At 35.4% G+C, this 25798-nt stretch overlaps 1 protein-coding gene across 6 annotated transcripts in view; it reads right to left on the bottom strand.

Annotated features, from left to right (window-relative positions):
- Positions 1-25798, bottom strand: part of ST6GALNAC3 (ST6 N-acetylgalactosaminide alpha-2,6-sialyltransferase 3) — a 496004-nt gene that overhangs the window by 176624 nt on the left and 293582 nt on the right. For all 6 annotated transcript variants that reach the window (XM_011355517.2, XM_023528022.1, XM_023528023.1 and 3 more), the window contains exon 3: positions 12065-12474. In XM_011355517.2, the coding sequence (XP_011353819.1) occupies positions 12065-12474 (410 nt within the window). The remainder of the gene's footprint in view (positions 1-12064; positions 12475-25798) is intronic.

Here is a 25798-nt window from a genome sequence, read left to right as displayed (position 1 = left end):
AAAAACACCAGAAACACACTCTCTGCCCACCGAGAATCCACCTGCTAAGGAAAATATGATGAACCAGTTATGCAGTCATTTCTGTTTTTTACATATTTTATGTAAGGGTGACATAATTGCCAATGGTTCACTCTTTAGAAGTCTCCTCTCTTAATTAAAGTGGAACAGTGAGCTATCAGATGAGTTATGAGTGAAGTAAAGATAGAAAAGAGATAAAGGGCAAATTAATTGTGATCACTAGGAAGCATAAGTGAAATTTGCTCCATTGATGGAAGAAAATTTAATACACTCCTAAGTAAATCCAACTGTATTTGTTAGGGACTGACGGATTAGGACAATATAATGTATTAGAAATAAAGAATATATTGGAGAAAAGTCACCTTGAAAAGCAACCATTCTTTGTTTTGCATTTATCTTCAAAGGTTCTGTGCCTCCACAAAGATATAAGTATGCTATGGGATACTCATTTCATCACAAGGGTATTAACATCTTAGTTAATAAAGATTTAATGGTCTTAGATCTACTAACTACAAGATTTAAGACAGATTGACAATCCCTTCCAGAAACCTCCAAACAAAACTCCTTCTCTTTTTCCTACACTCCAATCAACAAAAATTAAAAAAAAAAAAATGACCTATTTAATATTGCAACTGTATACAGAAGCATTCTTGAGAATAAAAGACCTATTCATACCAAGAGACTGTTACATACGTGTCTGTAGTAGTGCCTTTGCATGAATTATCTAGCACTAACTTCAATTATCCTTTCAGTGAAAATTATCAATTAAAAATGTATTTTTGCTCCAATACTTGAATATCTTAAGTATGTTATTTTTCTTTCAGATCCTGAATTCTAACCCAGTCTCCACTTCTTATGGAAAAAGTTTCCCTGTCACCTTGCCGATGTTTCACTGTTTCGGGTTTTATTTTATTATTTTATTATACACTATTCATTAAATTATATGCTTTTCTAATTAGGTTACTTTTTGTGCTGAAGTTTTGTTTTTCACAAATCAGCGATACCCATTGCCCCAGTTTTCAATTGGAACATGGTGAGTCAGAGAATGGAATATTACCCAATATCTTAATTTTATGCATATACTTCGTAGATAATCACCTCACCCAGATAATTTAGGCAAAAGAGAAATTACATATTAGTGGAGGTAAAGCTGTGATGATGGCAATTGTCAAACAGTGCCAATATGAACTTTAAATGAATATAATTTGAAAGAAATAACATGGCAGAGGGATAATGACTAGCTCGTATATTGTCAGGGTAATAAATACCTAATGAGCAAAATTGTAGAACAAATAGTAGGTTGAACATACACCCAAATGTTGATTCCTGACTCAAAGTCAGAGAACAGAATGATTTGTCTCTCTGTCGAGAATGATAAAGCATCACTTCCTCATAAGCTAATGAGCAGCACCATCTGGCACGATTACAAAGGAGCAAGATCTTAAGAAAGTGAAGAATAAAATGATAGAGCAGCAGTAGGATTTTTGTAGGAGGTTAAAAAATTTCTCATCATTAAAAAATAATCATAATAAAAATAATTTTAGATGTTCACATAACACTACAGCAATAGTATAAAGATTACAGGACCAAATGTTTTCAAGATAATTAAATATGGTTCCTGATATCTTTAAGTCTTTCTCTATCACAGTGGTTCTGAAAGTATGGTCCCAGGAACAGCAGCAACAACAACATTACCTAGAAATTTGTTAGAAATGCAAAATCTGGGCCTTGCCCCAGAACCACCAACTCAGAAACTCTCGGGGCAGGCCCAGTAATTTGCGTTTTAAACAGCCCCTGCAGGTAATTCTGATGTAGGCTCATATTTGGGAACCAATGCTCTACCAAACTAAATAAGAATCAGAGGTTTGCAGAACAAATTGCCTTAAATTCCTATCTTAATTGCATGGTTTCTGAACTTATATATTTTCTTCTTTTTAAGCTACTTTGGTGTACCCTCTGAGACAAGTCTGCCTGAATCCTTTGTTTATTTAATTGTTTTTCCATCTCTTGGTCATTCATTCAGCAAATATTAAATTTCTCTAATGCTGTACACCATATATATCAGTAACAAAAACAGACAATGAAGCCTGCCTTTAAGGACTTTATATCCTAGTGGGGGACACAGGCAAAAACAATAAATAATGAAATTAATAGGCACATTATACAGAATGTTTGAAGGTAAACAATGCTATGGGGGATAAAAGAACAGTAGGACAAGGTAAGGAGAACTGGGAATGCTGGTTATGGGAAGTGGGGATTTCTATATTAAGTAATATCATGGTACACTCATTGATTGAATGACAAATGAGCAAATGCTTGAAGGAGATGATAGAGTGGATCATATGACACATGGGTAGGAAGGGTGATCCAGCAGAGAGCTAAAGTGAAGGTTTGAAGGAGGGAACATGTCTAGTGTGTTTGAGATACAACTAGGAAGTCCGTGGGGCTGGGGCAGAGTGAATATGAAGGAAATTTAATAATGAAGGTCAAAGAGGAAACTAAGGGCCAGACCACCATGGAACTCATTGTAAGTCACTAAAAGATTCTAATGGAAATTGGGAACTATCCTAGGATTTTGAGTAGAAGAGAAACATGATCTGAATTATAACAAATGTTTTCATTAATTTTCCTCTAAGTCTCTGTACAACTTCATTAACCATTTATGTAGTGGGTTGAGAGATACTGCTACCATTTTTTCCTTTTTACTTATGTCCATCATGAAGTTTTATATAAAAGTATTTTCACTAAGGCAAGTCACTTTCTTTGTGAACAAAGAAAATGCTTTCTGGGAGACAATTAGAAGATAGAGTTTGGGTAATAATCAGTTCTCCTTTACTTAGGTCTTGTTTTCTGCTTTCTGTGGTGGTTGTTGTATTTGCTTCTTAAGGCCTAAGAGTATAACCTTGGGTTTGGGTGCTAAGATTTGTTTTTTTTTACCATGCAATTGACGGCTAAAAGAATTGTGAATGAAGTCTTGGAACGTGATTTGCCACTGAAGTGAAACTAAAATGGAAACCCGTATTTGAGGAATGGCTCTGTCAGTGACTTATTAAAAACCTAGTGCCCAGTCACAAAATCTCTACAGAAGGTAATAGATTTGCCAACCTTTTGGTAAGGCAGAGCAAGGGGTAGTCTCTCTGAGTAGAACTGTGGAAACTTTTACATCAAAATCCAATCCTAGAACTCGCCTCATTTGGTATTACTGTGACCCCTATTACTAAAGTAAACTGTTTTGAAATTCGTAAGTATTTCAGTGAGTGGCAAAGGGACTTGTAAACTTAAAAAAAAAAATATACTATCAGGTATTATTTCTTTCATTCGTTTGCTCATTTATTTATACATTAATCAATAAAATGTTCACTGAATACCTGTTAGAATCAAACACTATATTAGTTTCTGGGGAAACAATTATGTAAGAGCTAGTATTCCCCCAAAGAGTTTATGGACTACTTGAAGAGATTAGACATAAATGGCAATAATATGTAGTAGAGAATAATAATTTCTATTTTTAAAAAAGTCCAAATGCTATGGATTTTCAGAGCAGGAAATATGAGTTCTAATTAGAGATATTTCAAAAGGCTTCATGAAAGAGGTAACATTTGATTTGGTCATAAAGGATGCATTCGTGTGCATGGTGATAAGAGGTAAATACAGTTTAGGCAGAGGGAGCAATCTCTGCAAAGGCACTGAGACAAGGCTATATTAGCAGTTACCCATGTGCAAGGCAAAGGGCCTAAACTCAAGCAGCGGTTGTGGTAATTATAGAAAAAAAGAAAATGAGTTGTTGCTGAAGCCATTTCAAGGAAACCTGAAATATCTGTAGACAATTCAGCTGAAAGAAGTAGAGTGTAAACAACACACTTGTTTGGTATTTTGTTGGCAAACTACCACTATATTAGGTCTGAGAATAAAATAGATATGGGCACAGTCCCTGTCCTTAAGAAGTATATTGTCCAATGATAGAAATGGATAAATAAACACAATGAGCACAGATTAGTATGTCCCTTGTTGAAGTCTTAAGGACTTCTGGGCCCCACGCTTAAATGGCCAAGAACAGGGCCCAGTTACAAAAATTGGGATTCAACGACAAGCAGATTACCAAGCCAGTTTGGGAAATAGCTATTCTTTACTTACACGTTTCTCTGGTGCAAGGAACAATGAAATGTTGTCTAGTGCCTTCCTTCAAAGCAATATAAAATAGCGCAATTCAAAGTGTCATCTACAGATTAACAGGATTTGCCTGACCTGGAAACTTGTTCAAAATGCAAATTCTCAGACTCCACCCCAATCATCTGAATTAGCAGGTCACTGTATGCACATTAAAGTTTGAAAATTATTGTAGTATAAAAAGAAAGACATAATATAGGATGAAAAGTTTCAAGATAACTAACTCTCTTGAGAGTCAAGGCACGGAAGAATTAAAGAAAAAAGATTGCCCCAGCTCATATTTTTTAAAGACAATGGAATAACTACTCTTAATTTTCTTATTTTAACATAAACTTGGAGACAGAGATCGTAAATCAAACAAAAAAATAAAATTAAAGGAGAGGAGAAATCCAAATTATAGTAGAAGTAAACCAACTGCAGAGATTAACCATATGACTTAAACAGGAAAAGAAAAAAGGAAAGACCTTTAAAGCCTATATAAACTTTAGATGTGTGAACATATTCTAAAGAGGCTGCTAATTTCAGGCCTATTTGTCTTTGAGTTTCACATCTTTTGTAGTGTTCTAAAGTCTTTACATGGAGGGGATGTTCAAGATAAGTATCTAGTGGGATTTTCTTTCTATACAGTCTAGTGGGATTTTCTTTCTATACTGGCCACATATGTAGCCATTCTGCCAAGGAGAATATTTCTCTAAGTAGGCTGGTTGCAAATCCTGACTTCTACAAACAGTGATCTGCACAGCCAACCTTTTTAAAATATGGTCATCAAATCTTAGATATTTCCCTTTTTTAATCCTACACTTAGCTGCCTTGTCAATATATTATAGTTTCACCCTGTGTGTGTGTACATACACGTCTGTGTGTGTGTGTGTGCATGTCTGGGTTTTTAAACACATGACAGGTTGGTACTGATATCTTGATAAATGACAAATGTCCCTGCCATCTTCCCATTATTAAAATAGATTCTTCCCTCTTTCTTATTGAATTTTTAATTTCCAGCACAAGTGTATTATAGAGGAGGCCTAATATAGGTCACTGGATGCTATCATGAATAATGGGAAAAAGGAAGTCTCCTGTTTCGCAATGCCTGTTAGTTTGAAAACACAGCCCTGGACGGCTTCTTATGCTTTTTAACTCAGGAGTCCTATGGGTTTGCCCATGACTGCTGTGTGAACTTATTGTTCCTGCCAAATAGATCAGCTGAGTGGAAACATTAATTTATTATTTTAACAGAGGCGTGTCAACATTGCTCTTGAAAAGGTGCTGAGATGCTATATTTGCAAAGACTATCTTCAAAAAAAAAAGAAAAAAAAAATGCCGTTTTTAATACTGTGTCCTGTCTTTCAATCCAAGAAAACTTTGTACTTTGCCTATTTTCTCCTGGTTCAGATTTTTCTGAATACCTATTATTCTGGGTTAGAAATAAGTAGACATCTTTGTTTTCACAGTCTAGGTAGAGTAATAGTACTTATTTAAGTGAACTAGGCAAGTTTCTGTGCCTTGTGCTTGACTAAGGCTAGCAGCTTTGTTTTTGTTTTTGCCCCTCCCCCTTGCTGCACTGTATATATCGAGGCAGCTTGCCAGCCACGTATCTCAACAGAGGGGACTCGAAATGTTCTCAAATTCTCAGGGAGAGGCTTGAAATATCTCACTCTAGAAACTACTAAAGGTTTGCAAACTTAGGGAATGCGAGCCAATTTAATCCCTAAATGTGATCACAGAGCGGCGCAAGAAACTTTCAAAATGGACAAGCTAAAATGGAAAAACCCGGGCCACACTTAAACCCCACACGAGATGACAAAACCGGCCCCAGCAGAAGGCAGTGAGAAATGACACATCACTGATATCTTTTTTTCTCCTTAAGACTGGGTGAGAATGGATGGAGCACGCTGGCAAAGATTAGCCAGGTAGCCATCTTGATATTACCAGTTCCCATTTTGATAGTGTTTTCTGAAAGTGACTGTTGTGTATCCTTTTTCCTAAATGATCCTTAAAAGTAACTCTCTCTCTTCTCATCCTCTGCACCTGCGGCAGTAACATCTTAAACCATCGATCTATTTGCTGCTGGCTTTCATTAATTTCATCTATCCCTGAAGGCGGAGCCACATTGGTGCCAGCTAATTAAGACCGATTTAGAGCAGCTCACCGCCCTTTGTCAACCCTGAATTAGCTTTGCACTTTTAACAGGGATTATAGCTTTATCAATTATTACTTAATTAAATAATGTGCATGCATTTGCCAACGTATTTCTAAAGTGGGATGTAAGTTGTAACTGCCTCCCTACCCATATCACACACTGGCTCTCTGTTGCTTCTTCAGGAGAGTTAACATTCGTTTTGTATCTATACATAGCCAGGTATATAACCACATTCTTCAAATGTTGAGTGTGGCACCATGCAACACCACAGCCCTACAGCACCTCTAGGGTATTTCAGTCTTAAGATGTATTAATGCAGATATGTGAATGTCAGTAGGCTAATATTATCTATGCATACCAATAGTTAAAAAGGGAAAAAGAGTTCCATTTTGGCTCAGGTTTCTGGTTTGTTGAAACTTGTTTCCCAGAAAAATATTTGGTAAGTGAAAATATAAAGGTGACCACTGCCCCAAAAGACCTATAGAATTGCAAAGAAAACTGGGCCCCAGAAGATGAAGAAAGGACAAGCAGCCTTCTCTTTCTGTTCTTCCAGGCTTTCCAACAAGGTCACTCTTTCTAATTAACAAGCTGAATAATTTTAGTAACTGATAAGAAAGCAAATTAAATTTCATTTGATTTAAAAAAGGATTCTAATATGCTTAAGGTTAGTATGAATTCACTCTAAGAAATTTAACAGTGTATATATTTCTTTTACTACTTCATATTTTCTCAATAAAGAATCCCTTAAGACAAAAATAAAAACCACTGGAAAAATAAAAAGATGCTCAATATAATGGGGAAGAGGCTTGTATTTTTTTTTTTTTTTAAGAAAGGACATGAGAATTTGAAGAAGCCTGTTGAGAGGAAAATTTTTCTTTAAGAAACCCAATTTAATCATTTACCTATCATGCATCACTTTAACTATTAAGGACAGAATTTTTAAAAATTCTAGAAATTATGTACCATAATGGTGATATAACCTCTCCATTAAAAACTCGAAGAAAATAAGCCCTTGCTAAAAAGTTCCAATAAGCACAAGCAAATCAAAATAGCTTTACAACAAATATTAAATTCAATGGGCCTATCTATTTACTCACTCTCTCAATGATGTATACCATTTAACTTACTCTTATTGACTTAGGAGAAAAATATTTACAACTTTTGTTAAGATATAACCAATACACACTTTGTGAGCATGGACCCACATGAATGCTTGCCATAAAACATTGTCTTTAAACCAAAGCAATAATTCATAAAGATCTATGCAGCCCTATGTTCATGGCAGCAAAATTTACAATAGCCAAGATATGGAAACAACCTAAATGCCCATCAACAGATGATTTGATAAAGAAGTTATGGTTCATATATACAATGGAATATTACTCAGCCATTAAAAAAAGAAATCCTACCATTTGAGACAACATGGATGGACCTAGAGGTTATTTTGCTGAGTGAAATAAGTCAGACAGAGAAAGATAAATGCCATTGATTTCACTTATATGCAGATCTAAGGAACAAAAAGAACAAACTAATTGAAAACAGACTTACAAATATAGAGGACAATTTGATGACGGTTGATGGGGTGCTGGGAGAAAGGGGTGAACGGTTTAAAGAAGTACAAATTAGTAGTTGATAGATGGTCACAGGGTTGGGGAGCACGGCATAGGGAATGTAGTTAGCATTAATGTAATGGCTAGGTGGAGAACCAGAGGAAAGAAAGAGCAATCAAGGGGATCATTGAATAAATTATATAAATATCTAACCACTGTCCTGTATACTTGAAACTAATAAAATTTTTAAAAAATTTAAAAAAGGCTTTGTTGATGCAAAATAATTTAAAAATATTTACAGTAGTATATTGATGGTTGTGCTGTTATTCTTATTTTAAGATCATTGTATATATGTTGTAGGATAAAGCAGATGAGTAAACTACACTGTTGTCTCTAAGACCTAGGATTATCAATGTGGCAGAAAGAATAAACAAATGTGAGACTGATAGGGTAAATTAAAAACCTGGTAGCCCTGATTTCAGTTTTAACTCGTTATGACTTTATCTTCAGCCTTTTTTTCATTTGCCTCGAGAATACTTGCCCGTGGCGCTTACGGCTGTTGCATTTACCCTAATATAACTTGTGGATTACAGTCTCGACCTTACCCCCAAAGTTTGCCATGAAATATCTCGCTTTCATTATTATTTTTTGTATCACTCTAGTATATTGATAGTGATAGAAACAAATGACATCATTCTATTTATAGCATTCTGTTTTTAGTGGTTTGATAGCCAAAGATGTCAAATCTTAGAAAACGGGGCTTTCCTATGCATGGTGTTAAATGAACCCTGGCAGCGAGCTACACGTTTTTGTCTAATGGGAAAAGTGTTAATATATACGGCATATGTTGTTGATATACTACCTTTGTCCAATGAAAAGACCAAGAACCAAAGACCAACCCAGTAGCAATGAGCACTGTAGCACCAAGATTATGCTCTGTTAAATACCAAAAGTACCAGAGTTCTTTGAGAAATGTCTGAATCCAGATTTCTATCAGAATATGTACAAGAAGAGCCTGAAACATCCTATAATACCAGGAAGTAAAGAAGTGATCCAAGACTACTAAAGACATGTCAAAAAGACTGAAAAGCTAATTTGAAAGTTCTCACAGCCCAAAATAGGACAACTTGAACATAAGAATAGAATTTTAATGAACTAAAATATTTAAAATATATGTTTAAGTATATGTCATTATGTAAATATTGATAATAATAAACTTACTGGTCACTTTTGGATCATGTTAAGGAACCGAAGCCTTAAAACTGATAAAGTGAAAGGACTGGTACTATCTATCTCATGGTAACCCAATGGTTAATGAGGGCAAATTTCTCTTTATAAAGGGTATCAGCAGACAAATGAACACGAAATGATGAAATATCACCATTTTGTAACCTCTAATGAATTACTAGATATAGACAATGATCATTAATGATTTCTAGCATATGAAAAGAGAAAACTAGACAGTATTCCTCTTGGTAAAAGTATCACCTAATGGTCTTGGCAAAAAAAAAAAAAAAAAAAAAAGAACCGGATCCCAGCAAAGCCTCAAAAATAGAAAAATAGAAATATCAACATAGAAGACATGTCATGGGGTAAATGGGGTAGCAGGGCAAGTGACTAGGTTCCCCCACCACCCCTCAATAATAGAGCAAGATAGAGAGAAGAAGCTATAGGTTGAGAGGAATATAGGTGACATATCAATACATTGCAATGTATAGACCTCATGCTCATTGCACAATGTATGGACCTTAATGGTAATCCTGATTCGAATTAATTGTTAAAAATATTAATGAGATTTTTGGAAAAGTTTGAAAACAGACTAAATATATGTTATTAAGGAAGTATTGCTGATTTTTATGTAACACAATGGGCATTGTATTTATTTTTTAGAATCTTTATTTTTTAGAAATACATGCTAAAATATTTATGAATGAAATAATATGATGGCCAGCATTTCGTTCAAAATAATCCTTAGAGAGGGAAAAGGTGTGTTTGAGTATAGAAGAAACAAGATTGGCCATGAGTTTATAGTTATTCAATTTGAGCAGTAGATATACAGAGGCTCATTATACCATTCGTTTTTCTACTTTATAAGTTTGACATTTTCCTTCACAAAACATTTTTAAATATTGTTGTTTGAAATTTGGCAATGAACATCAAGTTACTATAGAAAATCCTTAGATAATATCTGCACAACTTAATTTAGGATATAGATTTAAATCATAGTGGAGATAGCAGCTTTTGAGGTCATTTTAATCAGTCTATGCCATACAACCAAATTTTACCAAAACCATCTACTTCCCTCATTTCTAAAACAACTAGCATAGTTGTCTTCTCTGGTCTGTTTGAATATTCAGTGAAACGACCAAACAGGATTAGACTCAGTGAAGAGAACAGTAAGGAAACATCAAAAAATCATTTTGGCTTTTCTACATTTATTTTGGTAACTCTGAATGATACCTGCAAATTAATTTTACCAAGCAAGCTTTTTTCCTCTACACAAACTTTCTTCACCATAGCCAGTAGGGAAATGCATCTCCCAAAGCTATTTTCTCCGAGTTCTTGTTCTACAATCCATGTATCTGTGACAATGCTGTCTCACTGAAAGCTCACAGCAAAAGCCAACGTGATATAAACACATAGAAACATATGGCATATTAAGCTCTTCTCTGATACCGCAGAATGGTTCTAGGGCTTACAGTTATGACTCGGGGATACCCCAAGGGCCAACTGTAACTAATGAAAACCCAAATATATCTAATTAATTGCATTGCTCTTGGCTAGTGAGAAACCAGAAATTTTCAAAGCCCCTCAAGAATGGTCATATTTATACAGACTGGTGCTACAAGTGAGAGTATTTCTTTGAAGCACGTACGTACTCGTCTTTTATCTCAGACTGCCTTTCTCTTTGGACAGCTTGTGCTGCACTGACTCAAATCTAGCCATTGGGATTCTTCTTGTTAACTGATAGTAAAGGGACCAATATTATGGCTATTTCTGCCTTGTATTTCATTAGAAGCTGTACATTTTTGATGCTCAGAAGTAGAAAACACTAAATTCAACCTTTATTGTCAATAAGAGATAAGCTTTTAAAATAATTATTATCATTTAAATTATACCCAGAGATATCAGAAACTTCTCCCTATAAGCGCATACCCCAATATAGTTAAAAGTTTAGATCTGATAATATTAAAATGATATACATTTTGAGGAATCAGAATATTAATATTGGAATTATAGTCAATTTATCCCTGGTGAGACGAACAAGCAAAATTCACAGGTAATTTAAAACTTTAGCAATTATTTTCAATACTTTATTTCAGCAGTTCTTTATTAGAAGTAGAGATAGGAATTCAGATCTACGGATTTATAATTTCGCTTTTCTTTCATATACTGGTTAGCTTTCTGAAGAGCAAGGAAAATGGCAATAGAATTACATGGGCCCTGAAGGGGATGAAGAGGAAACAGGAAGGAAACAGGAAAAGTAAGGAGTAGGAGAAGAATGAGGCAAGCAGGCCTCAAGAAAAGGAAGTGGAAACGGTGGTTTATAAGAATTCTACAGAAAATAAAAGAAATGCAATAAAAAATGCAAATAGATTTTTAGATAATTGAGTGAATGTTATTTATACCTCATTTCTCTTCAAGAATTCATGTTAATGATTTTAAGTGATGCATAATTTCAATATGGTATTATACTTAACATTTTAGATACAAAATTATGATGTTTATGATCATAGGGTCTATTTGCATGCAAGAAGCTATGCAACTTTATTAGAAAATCAATAGCCTGTTCCATTTTGTGGTCTCAGGTAAATTTCGCCATAACTTCCAAAGGAGTTTAGGCCCTAAAGTCCTTTAACGTTTCTGTTTTAAAACAGAAACGTGTAGACTTCCTCTTGACTAAAATCCGATTCAACCAATAGAGAATTAAGCTAAATAAGAACAAATCTAAAGATATTCTGGGGAAGCATCCAGTTTTTTTTGGAGCCTCAAGCCAATCAAAAATGGAGAGAACAGAAGGTAGTGTAGGTGGAATAAATAGGGCCTAGCTGCTGGCTCATCAAGTAAGCATAACAATCAAAAACATAAAACAATCAGATTGAAAAATAATTCTGTTCATTTGATAGCTGACAAAAGGACTCAGCAAAGTTTTTGCATAAAGGACAGTAACGTTGCTTCTCAGAGGACTCACCTGTCTTTTCCGGTTTCCTTCTTAAAAACTCCGTCACAGTAACTCATGCGCTTCTCTGTGGTAACGTAAATTTGGGCATTCGGATAGACATCGACAGTCTTTTTCAACATGTTGTAAACAATTCCATTGCCATCTTTTCTCATATTGCGGAAAGGGCCCCAAATAACATAAATAGTAGTGTTTGCCTCCTTGAAAAAATAATCAGGGTTTTTCAGCAAAAGAGGAACGCTGGTATGGGACACAACTCGAATCATTGTCATGTGGCCAACATCTTCTTCGTATCCTTTGGTAGGGGCATTGTTCATTCTCCAAATGCAGGAGGACTGATCTATCTCGTTCCCAACCTTCTGGCCAACCATCTGACCCGAGTTTGACACTATGGCACAAAGGTCACAGTCCAGCTGCAAAGGCTGAAAAATAGAAAAAGAAATGAGGCAGAGGAGAAACATGTAAATTAGTAATCTCCACCTATCCAAACAAGTTTCTCTGGGAAAACAGAAAATTCAGACATTAACTATATATATAACTGCTGAGCATGGGAATATCTCTGAAATATATGTATACCAATCCTATGGTAGCTGCCACAGGTTATCAAGCTAGAGACATGCTTTTATTTAAAAATGAATAAAGATTATAAGAAATAATTTTAATTTCTACTCCCTTGTGTTGGTTTAAAATTAAGTCATTTGTTTCTCCTCTAAATGTCTTTTCATTCAAAATTGTAATATCAAATGAAATAAGGTAACATAAAAAGATTTCTCTTTAATAAGGATGATGGCTTAAAAAAGGCAAAAGGAATATATCTAGGCATCGATTCTATATTTATGTATATGTATGAATGGTTATGTAGCAGTTGATACAAATATGAAAAATTCAGCAAATGGACAAGCTCTGAAAAAGATTTTCAGAACTCTGAGCTACTTAAGACAAGTCTAAAGCTAGTAAAAATATTACAGACTCTTAAAAACTTTGTGTCCCCCATGCTAGCTGGCCTTTGTGTTTGTTTATTCTAGGTAGATAAAGGAAGGCTTCTTTTACGAACTCATGGAAGGCACATACACAGTCTCTAAAGCTACTCTAACCACTACTCTCCCTTTTTATTAACCAAAGAGGTAAAAGACACTCATAGAGTTTAAGCACCAGCTTTTAGGACTTGCAAATGATAAATTCAAGTTGCAGTGGTAGGTTCAAATCTAAATCTTCTTACTCTAAACCCACTGCTCTTTCCATTATTCTCTGATTCTTTCCTCTAAAGATAATTAAATCCATTTTGCCAGTTTCCTCCCACATGAAGAAACCTCATCATATCTTTTAAAAGAGTGATAAAGGAGCAATATGCTTTATTGATACATCTTCCTCATCTCCCTTCTATGAAAGTCCACATTTTATAGCTGACATTTGAGCTTGGATTTTTATTGTGCCTATTAGTCAGTGGTCCCTCTCACTTGGGTACCAGTGTTGCACTTTATTTTTTTGCTTAATTATATCTGTGCATTAGACAGTAAACTCTATAAGACTAGAGTCTGTCTTCTTCATTTAATCCCACTCCCCAGAAGTCCCTGGAATACTTTAAGAGCTCAATATATAGCAGTCAAGTTAGAAAATGAAAGTAATTGAATTGAAATAATTTATTAAGAGCTTGAACACTGAACTTAATGGGAAGAAATGAGCTTTTCTAATTTATCTAGAATTGTTAATGTAGATAAAAAGAGAAAAGTGATCCAGAAGAAACACATTAACTTACCAACAAGTTCAATCTAGCTGAGTAAATTGATAGGCAAAGTGCCTCAGAAAAGTCACCAGGATAACTATCACAGAGCTGCAACAGATAATCTTTCCTATCAATGATCAGGACCCGATGTAGTTATTGTACAACTACTGTGTGCCGGACACTGCTCTAGGGGTTGGAAATGAGCTATGAAATTTTTAACAGATATCCCTGTCCTCATAGAGCTTACATTCAACTTTGGAGAGAAAGGCAATAAGCAAATCTGCAAAGTATATAATATGTTAGATAAATATAGAAATAAATGAAAATAGTGAAAATCAAAGAAAGGAAGGAGGATAGGGTGTGTGTATGTGTGTGTTTGTTAGTGATCAGAAAAGGCCTGGGGTGGAGGGTTAAATGACATCTGAAGAGAGACCTGAATGAAAAGGGCTGGCTAGGGTGATATTTGGGGGAAAAGTATTCTTGAAAAGCAAAAGCCACTGCCAACATCCCAAGGTAGGAGAGGAACAATCAGGAGAGCAGTGTGGTCTGGCAGAGCATTAAGGTGAGCGAGTAGGTGCTGGGGCCAGAGAGATGCCAGAGGAGACATCACATAGGGTCATTTACTTAGGAGTCATTGGAGGTCTCTGAGCAGAGAAGTGACTTATCTAAGTTATAATTTAACAGCTTTGGCTGCTGTGTGGAAAATTGACACAAAAACGGCAAGAACAGAAACCGAGAGAGCAGGCTGCTGCCATAATCACTGCAAGAGAAGATGGTGGCTTGGACCAGGTCGGGTAGCAGAGGAGGCAGCAAGAAGCTGGTCACATGCTGGATATATTCTGAAAGTAGAGCCTATTGGGTTGACCAGCAGATGGAATGCAAGATAGAAAGAAGAGTCAGGGATAACTTCCAATGTTTAGTCTACACAACTAGAAGACTGGACCTGCCTTTAACTGAGTAGCAGGATCAGGGGAGGAAGACAGGAGCTCGTTCCCAGACCTATTAGACTTGCCTTGAACAGAGACTCCTGCAGCAAGTGTTTGTTATAACGAAACTACTCGAAATGCTTTAAAAAGCCTTTTGTTCCTAAATGTTAAAGTAATATGGGCTTGTTATAGAAAACTTGAAAAAAAAATTGTTGAAAGAATAAAAACATTTGTATTTCTACCCCTTGACAACTACTACAATATTTTGTTGCATTTTCCTTCTTCTAGATATATTATTTTAGACAAGTTGAGAAATACCATTTATACAATTTGCTAACTGTGGTTTTTCATTTACTTTCACTTCATTAAGCTTTCCCATGTCAGTAAATAGTCCTCACACATATTTGTAATGCCTGTGAAATATTCAATTAAATGAGTATACCATAATGCACCTATGTGCCTACCGCTGGGCATTCAGTTATTATCTGATTTTTTTCTATTATAAAAAGCTGCTTTGATGAATATATGTGTTCTTCCCATTGCATGTTGGATGCTAACAGCTATACGTTGATTTAACTTTACTTCTTTGATTTACTTTTTATTGTGTACTAATAAAATATTCTAGACAAAGGCATTTATTTATTTGAGATATCAAAATTAAGAATTTTGAAAAAACTTGCCTTGTAGGGCCCACAAAGTTCCATTTATGAAGTATTTTAAAACTTCTATCAAAGAGACTATCACTCCTGCTACAGTAAAATTCCTGGACTAAGGTGAGCAGCAGGTGGTCCAGACACCAGGTTAGAATAGGTCTACTCAAGGTGGGTGAGTATATTAGGGCACTTGGAAATGGGGTTCTGAAGGTTGATGCCATAGTGAAGACTTCACCAATGGCCAAAGGAGGCACAAAGAGAAGCCTCTTGAGATCAGGCTTGTTCTAAGACCTTTCCGCATCTAGGTAACTACAGTATTCTGGGGTGATAAAAAAGAACACAATATTCTTTCTGCCAGGCGATTTGCAGTAGGACTTGACATCTATTACACTTAGCTGAGTCCTCCAAACTGATTTAGAGTCATGCAAATCAATGCCTGATTTAAATTGTGTGTGTCATATGGCACATTCCAACTTATCTCCAAGATGCATATGGTGCAGGGAAGTTACATTCAATTTACTATTCCAAGAAGTTGCTTCACTGTATAATAAAAGCATTTTTGGGGGGTATGGACTCCACAAATTTTTTAAAAATCAAAAAGAAAAAAGGAAGATATAAAGAAAAAGCCTTAGATGTGCTCTAATCTACAAAATGCAGCAATTTGCATTGGATTTCCCAGTCATTAGAGTGAATTAGCTGGTTCTGCTGTAACAAGGCTTAATTTAACTAATAAGAATCAGCATACTGGTTTCGCTTGACAATTGTAACCCCCGAAAGTGATCAATTAAGACATCACAATCTGTTCCATGACAACATATCGGGATGCTGCAGCTGTGCAGATTATGAGGTCAGCAGCTGACTAACAACTTGAGGGCAAACACTGGGAACAACAGCCTCCTGTTTAAGTAACAAATATGTCATTGGGCAGAGTGCTGCAAATGCAATGGTTTTGGGGGTAGATGCTTTTTAAATTGCCCCTTTCTTTTATACTATTTACTTGGTCATATTGTCACTATGGCCAGAGTCTTAGGAGAATTCCACATGTCCTTACTGCTTGGTCACAATCCTGCCTGGCTGGCTGACTTCCTGAATGAAGTACCAGGAGACATGGCTGCATATGGTGACTGCTCTATTTACTGGTTTGTTGCAGGAACAATCCTTACAGTATGATAGGAAGGCAGAGATAGATGAGTGAAACATTCTTCATCATAATTGAAGCTTCAGGTAACTCAAGGAGCTTGCTAAGGCCCAAGGGACTCATTTATACATTTGAAGGCACCTGCAAACGTCAGTAGGCTATGATAAAAAGAAATACCTAGTCACAAGTGGACGGTTTGACCCAAGAGCTGCTCTTATCTGGTTATCTCAGCTCCTTTTATTAGATTTATCACTGCATCTTGTGATCTCAACTTTTTTTGTTAAAACGTACTGCTGTTTCTTGAACTCATTTATATTATTTGATTTGGGGCCCTTACTTGAAAATTTATTCCATATGTCTCCACTCACTTGGTTCTATCTTAGTGAGCAGCTTCTTTCTAGATTGAGGGCCTGGATTTTCCAAGACCTTTGGAAAGATTTATCTGATTCCACTTTATCAAGTCCTCTCTTTATTCTGAATTATCCTTTTTAGTTGACTTGTTCCTATTTTTGTTTTTGTTTTTGTTTTTTTTCATTATAAACAGACTTGACCTCTTCATCTTTTTCTCCTATACACTCAAAACATCGTCAAGCCAAATGCTCTGGTCGGGCTTGGGCTACGTCAATAAACTGAGATCACTATAAATATACAGTCGACTCTGCCTGGGCAATTGTGTCCCTGTTAAAAGAAAGCCCACAAATGTCAAATGGTTCTTTTTACTTAAAGTCTAAAATATTGCTTTTTTATGGTAACATCACTATATTTGGGCATTTTCTCCCTTTCAAAAGTATACTAACTCTATACCTGCATATCTGGTTATAAATACTCAGCTTGAGGAAATTAAGAACTTGATGATATCTATTAAGCAACCAAGTGATTTTTATTAATACCTATTCTGCGCAAGGCACTGTGAAGAGTAAAATAATTTCAGAATCACGCTAATCAGTGTGAACTTTAATCTTAGTTATGATCAACTAGAGTCAATTCACATACTATTTTAAAGGCTGAAGGGATTGCCTTGAACAACAGGTCTTTTCCCTGTGAAAATGAATCTTGACATTTGCCTTCTTACAAGAAAAAAAGGACTTGATTTTTGTCTGGACCACAGGGAGAGGGAGGAAGGGAAGAAGTAGTGTGAAAAAGACATAAAAGTTTAGTGTATTATATTTACTGGTATAAACATGACTGAACATGTATTATAGGCCAGTCATCTTACCCAGCACTTTATTATATTATTCCACTCGTCTCATAATAAATTCTTCAAAAGTTAGTTTGTTTTCTTTCCCATTATAAAGTTGAGGAAATTGAGATGAACATGATGTCCAATGTATACTAGATATCATTCCAGTTAAAAAGAGGAGCATGTTATCTTTGATGAAATGCATTCATAGCACTATTAAGAAGTGGGAGATATTAAAGAAATATTTATTATTATTTTACAGTATTCCTAATATACGTATAGGCCAACACCTCAAATCTCATCAAGTATTATATTATTTACATTAAATTATAAATTAATGCTTTTAAATATGCTAGTGGCCAAGAATTTCACCAAAACAGGACAAAGTTTCCAAGCTGATGACAAGCTACTCAGGAACGTTAAGGTTTGCAAGTGAGCGAAATTTACCTCTCCTTTCTGGCAATGTTATTATCATGGTGTAAGAAATTATGTATACGTTTTTTCTTAATATTTTCAGTTTGTAATATGGCTGAAATTTCAGTCTAAGATAAAATAATCACGACCAATTTCATTAGCTTTAAAATGGTCTTACACATCTTCTTACTCAATTTGCTCTTCAAAAGTTTTCAAACAACAACAGTGAGTTGTTTCTTTCTGATGCATTAAGTGATTACAGTCCATGCCTAGGAAAAAAAGGGGGCGGGCCATGGCAGATGATGTTTTTATAAGCTGGTCTCCGTGGCTAAAGGGAATAGCTCCCCTCTGCATGAAAACTTTCTTGAGGTAAATTCACATTAGAAACTCACAATGGCTGCTTTCAAGTCCTTGGGAATCACAGTTAGCTCTAGACTATGAAGTTGTTCTCTAGTTCATGAATTGTTCTCTCCTACTACTTACAAAGACTCCAGGGCACTGGGTGACTATGACACCATGCTCATGCTATAGGTCATTTTACGGCCATGACGATTTTTATTTTTCTTTTATGATAAGCATTAGTATTTGGCAAAAACATGAATTCTGTTTGCAAAAATGCTGAAGAATATAAGCACAGGAGAATCAAGAAGTTCCTACATTCTCTGACACTATGGGGGCCGGCATGAGGAAGATGGGTCTATAGTTATCTCTTTTCAGGAATCTGTAGTATTATAATAATTAACTTCATTTTCTTGTAGTTAAATATTATTTATGTAGACTCTAGAAAACAATTTACCATGAAATGCCCAGCTGATTCTTGCTGAGTTTTTTTTTTTGGTGGGGGAATGACCAAAATGAACAGGTCATCACTATGATTTCAAGTTTCACTCTGATTGGCAAGTTTCACCTTTCATTAAGCCACAGTCACCTTTCTCTTTCAAATTTGTACCCATACAGTCAAAGAACTGTTCTGTTTCTCTGCTCTGAATTTACACATGTGCACGTGCATGCGCGTGCGCGCGCGCGCACACACACACACACACACACACACACAATCGTTACCCTCATCCAGCTGATGAGACATCTCACTCTCCTATCCACTTTTTTCATCCTTCTTCTTACCAACCACTCTAGTATATTCCCCTCCTTTTTTCTATGGGTAAGAGTCTGACAAATTGCCCTATCCCTTTTGAATGATATATTGGGAGAACCACAAAGCACTTTACATTTTAATCAGTAAGAAGAATGAAATATTTAACCTTTACTTTTTACTCTGTGAATAAGCTTATAGACAATAGAACAGATAATTAAAATCTGTGAATTAAAACTTGCAAAACAGTGTGGTTTCCCCAGCAAAGAGAAATGGCCATGTACGAAAGGTCACCTGTCAACTAGTTCTAGTTATTAAATCTCTGCATTTATCACTAAGGTGGCTCTACGGAAAACGAAGGTCAAGACGTTAAATTATGAAACAGTCAGGATTAGAAAAGGTCACCAAAACTCAAGTAAAATTTAACCAATCCTGCTAATTCTATACTCTGGAAGCAAGCAGAAACAGCCAGGGATGAAACACAACAGTGGATAGAGCTAATCTATCTCCCTACTTTACCCCATACTGAAAATGAATTTCTATTGATGTCTTGAAGTCTAAAATGAAACTTGCTCATCTCAAATCAAAACAGGAGCTTAGATAAATATTTCAGAATAAAAATCATGTTTGAATAGAACCAGCTTAAATTATTAAAAACACTGTTTTACACTACCCTAAATGTTTGCTTTCATTTCGACCATAAGAAAGCAATTTAAAATACTGGAGATGGGGTACTCCTGGCATCTTAAATGCTTTACAGAACAATTAGCAACTCACCGCTCATTAATTTACTACTTTAATGTTGAAACAAATGAAATCTTTGCGTTTCATCATCCAATTTGGATAAATTTGAACAAAGCAGGTTGAGCAAAGCACCAGAGACACACTCTTTGGTTTGCTGTCATTTATTCCTCTACTCTTCCTGAATGTCTTTAGAGTTTTAGTTTTAGAGGCTTCAACATGTATAATGATGCCATTGGGGAATAGATTTTGCCTTTATTCTCCTTGATGTTCGTTTGAGGTCTTTCAAGTGAAAGGTACAGAAGAGGCATTAACAATCTGGCATTGTTTTTATTGCATGACAAAGGAAAAAATGTATTTTAATTTTTCCCGTGTTTCAGGAATGATTAAGCAAGCTGTTTTCATCTATACTGAGTCACTTTCAGCAGACCTCTAACTGTGAGCAAAGAATTGTGAAGACTGTTCTAGAGAGAAATCAACACAGTTCAACCAAGCCATCCTGTAATTGTACTTCTTGGCCCCTCTACAAAACCAGCATCTTTCAGATGGTGCAGCTTTCAAAAGCACTGTGTATAAATCATATACTATGAGTAATAGCACATAAAAAGACAGATTTGATAACCCACGGTTTAGCTCTGACTCTCTGTGAATTTGGAATATGGCATTTACCTTGATTCCTACCTGGTGTTGTATTACATCCAAGCATAAAACTTAATATGGGGATGCATAAAAACGTTAATGTCAAGAAATAATTCTAAAATAGGCAACATAAAGCTATGTTCCTCGGTTGCTGTAGATGATGTGTTCTCTTTATTTGGAAGTTCCTTGAGAGAAATGGATTTGTATAATCACGTAGGCATGCCCCCCCAAAAGCAGCTTACTTTCACTGGACTGGCAGATAAAAAAAATGAGTCTTCGCAAACCTAGTTAGTTTTCTCCTGTGGACTGGAATAACAGAAGTCATTCATATTTCACTATCACTATTAGATCATAATACAATTTAACTAATTTTGTGGCCAACTTACCTCTGGATTATTTTCCTCTCCTTTCAGAAAGATGAGCTCAGGATCCAGTGCTAATATATCATCTAGGTATGTCACACAAAGAAAGTAAGCGAGAAAACTGATTCCTGCTATGGTATTAGTATCTTCACATGTCATTCAGCTAGGAACATGGTTCTCAACTGGTTGCACTTTAAGATGACCAGGAAAGCTTTTACAAAATGATAATAGCTGGACTCTGTCCCTGACCAAGTGAATCAGACAATATGTTTGTGAAGGCATCTCCACAAACATATTTTTTTAAAGTTTCACACATGATTCCAATGGGCATCTATGTTTGAGAAACATTGTCCTAGAGGAATTAACAGTAATAAAAGAGCAGATCATAACACCTGATTAAAAGGATAAAAAACAAAGTGGTAAATTTGGATCCTTGGGGCCCTAAGTGGGCAAAATGCTGGGGTACTCAATCCTTCCAGTTACCCCTCAATACCACTGCCTTGGTTAGCTGCACTTATACATTTTTGGGGCCCAGGGCAAGTTACCCCAAAATATACCACAATGGCATTTTGATTATTTTGAATTAAAATCACTTGAGAAGGAACAGAATGAAAGGAGGTCTCTGATCCTCCTCTGTCACTCTAAACACAGGAAATAAATCTCCATGTGAAAGGTGCCCTCCCTGCTATAAAAGGGCTAAGGAGCCAACAGACTAAGGAAGAGACAGCCTTATCTCAGAGACGCAGAATCCAGACCTGAGAAAGTTATATAAACAAACTTCAGTTAATTTTACAAATTTACTGCCCTAAGCCAACGTTCTACTTAAATTCCTTACTATGCACCCCAAAGCCTATGCTCCTTTGTCTTGTCAAATCCCTACAAATTTATGGTATCTTCATGTAAAAGATATATAAATAAATCTCTTGCTCCACTTCTCTCACAGAGAATTATTCCTTCAATTGTCCTTTGTATACATAATAAAACTAGATATTCTCCTGTTATTCTGCTTTGTGCCAATTTTATTAGTAGCCCAGCCCCAAGAACTCAAGAAGAGGAGAAAGGTGAATTCCCTCTCCCCAACAACATGAAATTAACCCTAGAAGTCAGAAGTTATAAAGAGCAAATGGAAACGATACTGGAAGTTTTCATGTAGTACCAAGCATGAGAACATTTATTTCCCACAAAATTATTATTAATTATATAGTATTAGAAGTCTTCTTTATGTTTTGGATGGAATTTGCTTTGGAAGCAAGGAAAATCATCTTATCCTATAAATTCTATTAATTGTCATGTGAAATTAACATGTAAGGGTAGTGGTAAATTAAACACTTGCTATTATTCATTTAATAGAATTTTTAAAAAAAATCTTGTTTCATTCGTAGATCTGAGGATGCTTTAGTGACTTTGCAGTCTGAGAGGAAGGGGTTAGTAGCGATGGAGTGATAGCAAAGAGAACAATCTACTAATGGAGTAAGAACCCAGGGTAGAGAGGTCAATTATTTAAGAGTATAGTTGGATAGGTAGCTTTTGAAAAGGTAGAGACAGATCTTCCTCTGAGACATTAAAACTGAATTAAGAATGAGAGGAGAAGCAGGTGAATTTATAAGAGAATATTGCAATTAGAGTTTACTCCAGAATCCTTTTCATTTCTATAAAGCAAATAAGGGTTAATTATTGAGAGATGGGATACTTAGAGGTAATATTAACAGACTTCAGGACAGGGATTAAATTTTGAGAAAGAGAACATTTCGTTCGAGCAAGAATCAAAAGGACTGCCAATTGTGCCACAGCCTGAATTTAGAAATTATAGATTTTTGATGAACCTACTGTAAGGTTATGCATTCTTTTTAGTACTGTTCAGAAGCAAGAGGCAGGGCTGAGAAAACAGGTAGCTTAATCGAGGGCTGGAGATTGTGGCAAGTGGTGTACTGAAAGTTCAACGTTGAGAAATAATTATAGGCACTAATAACATGGATTCCAAGCCGAAAGTGAAAGAAAATGGTGGCAAACGAGCAGATGGAAGAGATAAAGAAGCATGAATGTCTTAGTGGAGTTATATCTATCCATTGGAGACTGGGAGAGATATGTTTGCATTATAGGTCCTGAGACCATGCTTATTTTCAGAATAAGGAGAAAAATGTGGCTTATGTAGGCTTCGAATTAAGGATCTATGATTCTAATTGGGACAGACTTCAGGAAAGAAGCTGCAGTATAAATCATTCATTCCTTCTAGTCTGGAAATGCAAAAACAAAGTATGGAAAATATTCAAATTCATTATTGTTAAAAAGTACTGGCATGAGAATGTCTGTTTCAATACGTCAATTTATAAAATTCAGAACAACCTTTCCATGGAAGATAACTACAGGAGCTGTAAACAATATAAATACCAATTCTTTAGGACTATTCGAGACCTAACAAAATTGTGAGAACTTGCCAGCCTAGAGAAGTCTGGAACTTAGGGAGGTACATCAATACCAAGGGCTGCTTTTGCCCTAAAGGTATTTGTGGCCCTGGAAGAAGTAGCTGAGATCTGCTTATGGTAGCCTCTTGGGCCTAGGAAGACAGAAATCAGAATCTAGAGCCCCCAAAGGGTAAATCAACATTTACTTTAGACCAGGATTCTCAAGATATATTCTAAAAGTAAGTTTAAAAGAAACCAGTCTGCAAAACCTGTTATCTTTTTTCATGTCAATTAGTTGGCTCTGAAAATCCTCAATTTTGAAAATTGCATTTTCTAGTCCTAAACTTCTAATGACCTTAGACCCCTGCAGGAAACAAAGAGAAATCTTCTCTGGAGGAAGAAAATATCATCCTAGGCCTACAAGTATCGCTACAAATAAATTTTCAAATACGATGCCCAATACACAATCTAAAAATTCAGACATATGAAAGGAAAAAACACCATTAAAGAAAACCAACAGAAACAGTCCCACAGCAACTCTATATGTGGAATTACAGGGCACAGGCCAAAACGACTGTGTTTACTATATACTCAAGAAGATAAAAGACAACTGAAAATGTTGGCAGAGAAGTGAAAACTATGAAAAGTGATGGAGTATATGTGAAAAACAACCAAACTCTAGAATTGGTAAATATAATACATGAAATGAAGAACTCAGTGAATGTATTTAACAGCAAATTAGACAAAGCTAAAGAGAATTATTGAACTAGAAGATAGAAGTAACTGTTCAGATGAAACATGAGATTAAAAAAGATGTAGAATAAGAGACACAAGGAAGACAATGAGAAGGCCTAACGAATTTATTTGAAATACCAGAGGAGAGGAAAGTTTGAATGGACAGAAGACACTGGCTAAGGATTTTCTAGAACTTATGGGAATCTGTAAATTCAAGTGTTTCAGCTGATGACTCACAGGCAAAGTAAATAAAAATAAACCTACATTTAAACATCTCATGAAGCTTCATAAAAACAAAAGCAGAGAAAATTATAGAGTTAAAAATTACCATAAAATAGAATATAAAGTTAACCCTTTAACAAGGGTTTGAACTGCCTGGTTCCACTTATGCGTAGAGTTTTTTCAATAACTATATAGTGGGCATTTCATATCTGCCAGTTTTGCATCAGTGGGTTCAAAGCAACCACTGACTGAAAACGGTATTTTCATCGGTGGTTGGGAATCCACATATGTATATATTTTTTCTTCCTCTCTATAGGGGAGGTACATGTGTATGTGTGTATGTCTCTCCTAGAAAGAGTTAATATACAAAATAAATAACAAATCCTTAAAAAAATCAATAATAAAAGACAGCAGACAGCCAAAGCAACAGAAAAGTGGGTAAAATATTTAGTCATTACATAAAAGAGGAAATCCAAATGGCAGATAAGCATCAGAAAGATGCTTATCATTAGTAATCAGAAAAATGTAAACTAAAAAAATGAGATATTGTATGTCTACCAGGCTGCCTGAAATTAAAATATCTGACAATATAAAATGTTAAAAAGAATGCATAGTAACTGGAAGTCTCATGGAATAACTAGTAGGAGTGTGAACTTTATATTAACAGTTCAGAAAACTATAGCATTACCCTGTATACCTGAATATATATACACACATCTTAAACCCAGGAGTTTTACCTCTTATTATAATCCTATAAAAATGCATTCCTTTTTGTACCAGGATTCATGTACAAAAATATTCAGAGCAGCATTGTTTATAACACCCTCAAATTGCAAATAATACAAATTTATCAATACTCTTGTGTGAGTAAATATTATTTATCATGGAGAACAAATGAGCAACATAATGAATCTTAAAAACATTATGTTGAGCAAAAGTCTATTTGTATAACAATCTTAGTAAGCTAAAGTACGATAATTTCTTAACATAATAAGGAGTATCATTTTGAAACCCAAAAACAAAGATCAGTGTTACCAGTGTTCTAATAGAGTGGCAATGGCATATTGTACTGTAAGACGGCAGTTAAATGTTCTTTAGAAATAGTGTTCTATGGTCAAATATGTTAGGAAATGTCATATATATTCTCTATCTCTTAGGGATTGACAATGAATATTATATATTAAAAGCTAAAGAAAGTTATTTACTTAAGTCTGTTTCCTTTTGTTTAACTCGGAGTTCCAGAAAATTATTTGGGAAAACTCACACTCTGTTTGTTTGTTCGTTTGTCTGTTTGTTTGTTTTTGGTAGGAAACAGATTAACATCTTAAGGGATAATGACTTGAAACATAGTTTGGAAGCTTCGCACTAGCTGTAGTCTTGTTAGGGCTGGGAATAAGACATGAATGCTTACTGATTCCATGATTATCTCACCATTGTTCTTGAAGTTCTACTCAATGTAAAAACTGAAGCCCAGAGGTAGGGTGGGGGGAGGTTTTAATACTGGAACAGAGGAGAAAAAAA

Source organism: Pteropus vampyrus, unplaced genomic scaffold (assembly GCF_000151845.1).
Source record: "Pteropus vampyrus isolate Shadow unplaced genomic scaffold, Pvam_2.0 Scaffold22, whole genome shotgun sequence".
Classification (NCBI taxonomy): domain Eukaryota; kingdom Metazoa; phylum Chordata; class Mammalia; order Chiroptera; family Pteropodidae; genus Pteropus; species Pteropus vampyrus.
The sequence above is the reverse complement of the archived record's forward strand: the minus strand, read 5'-3'. Positions and strand labels throughout refer to the sequence as shown.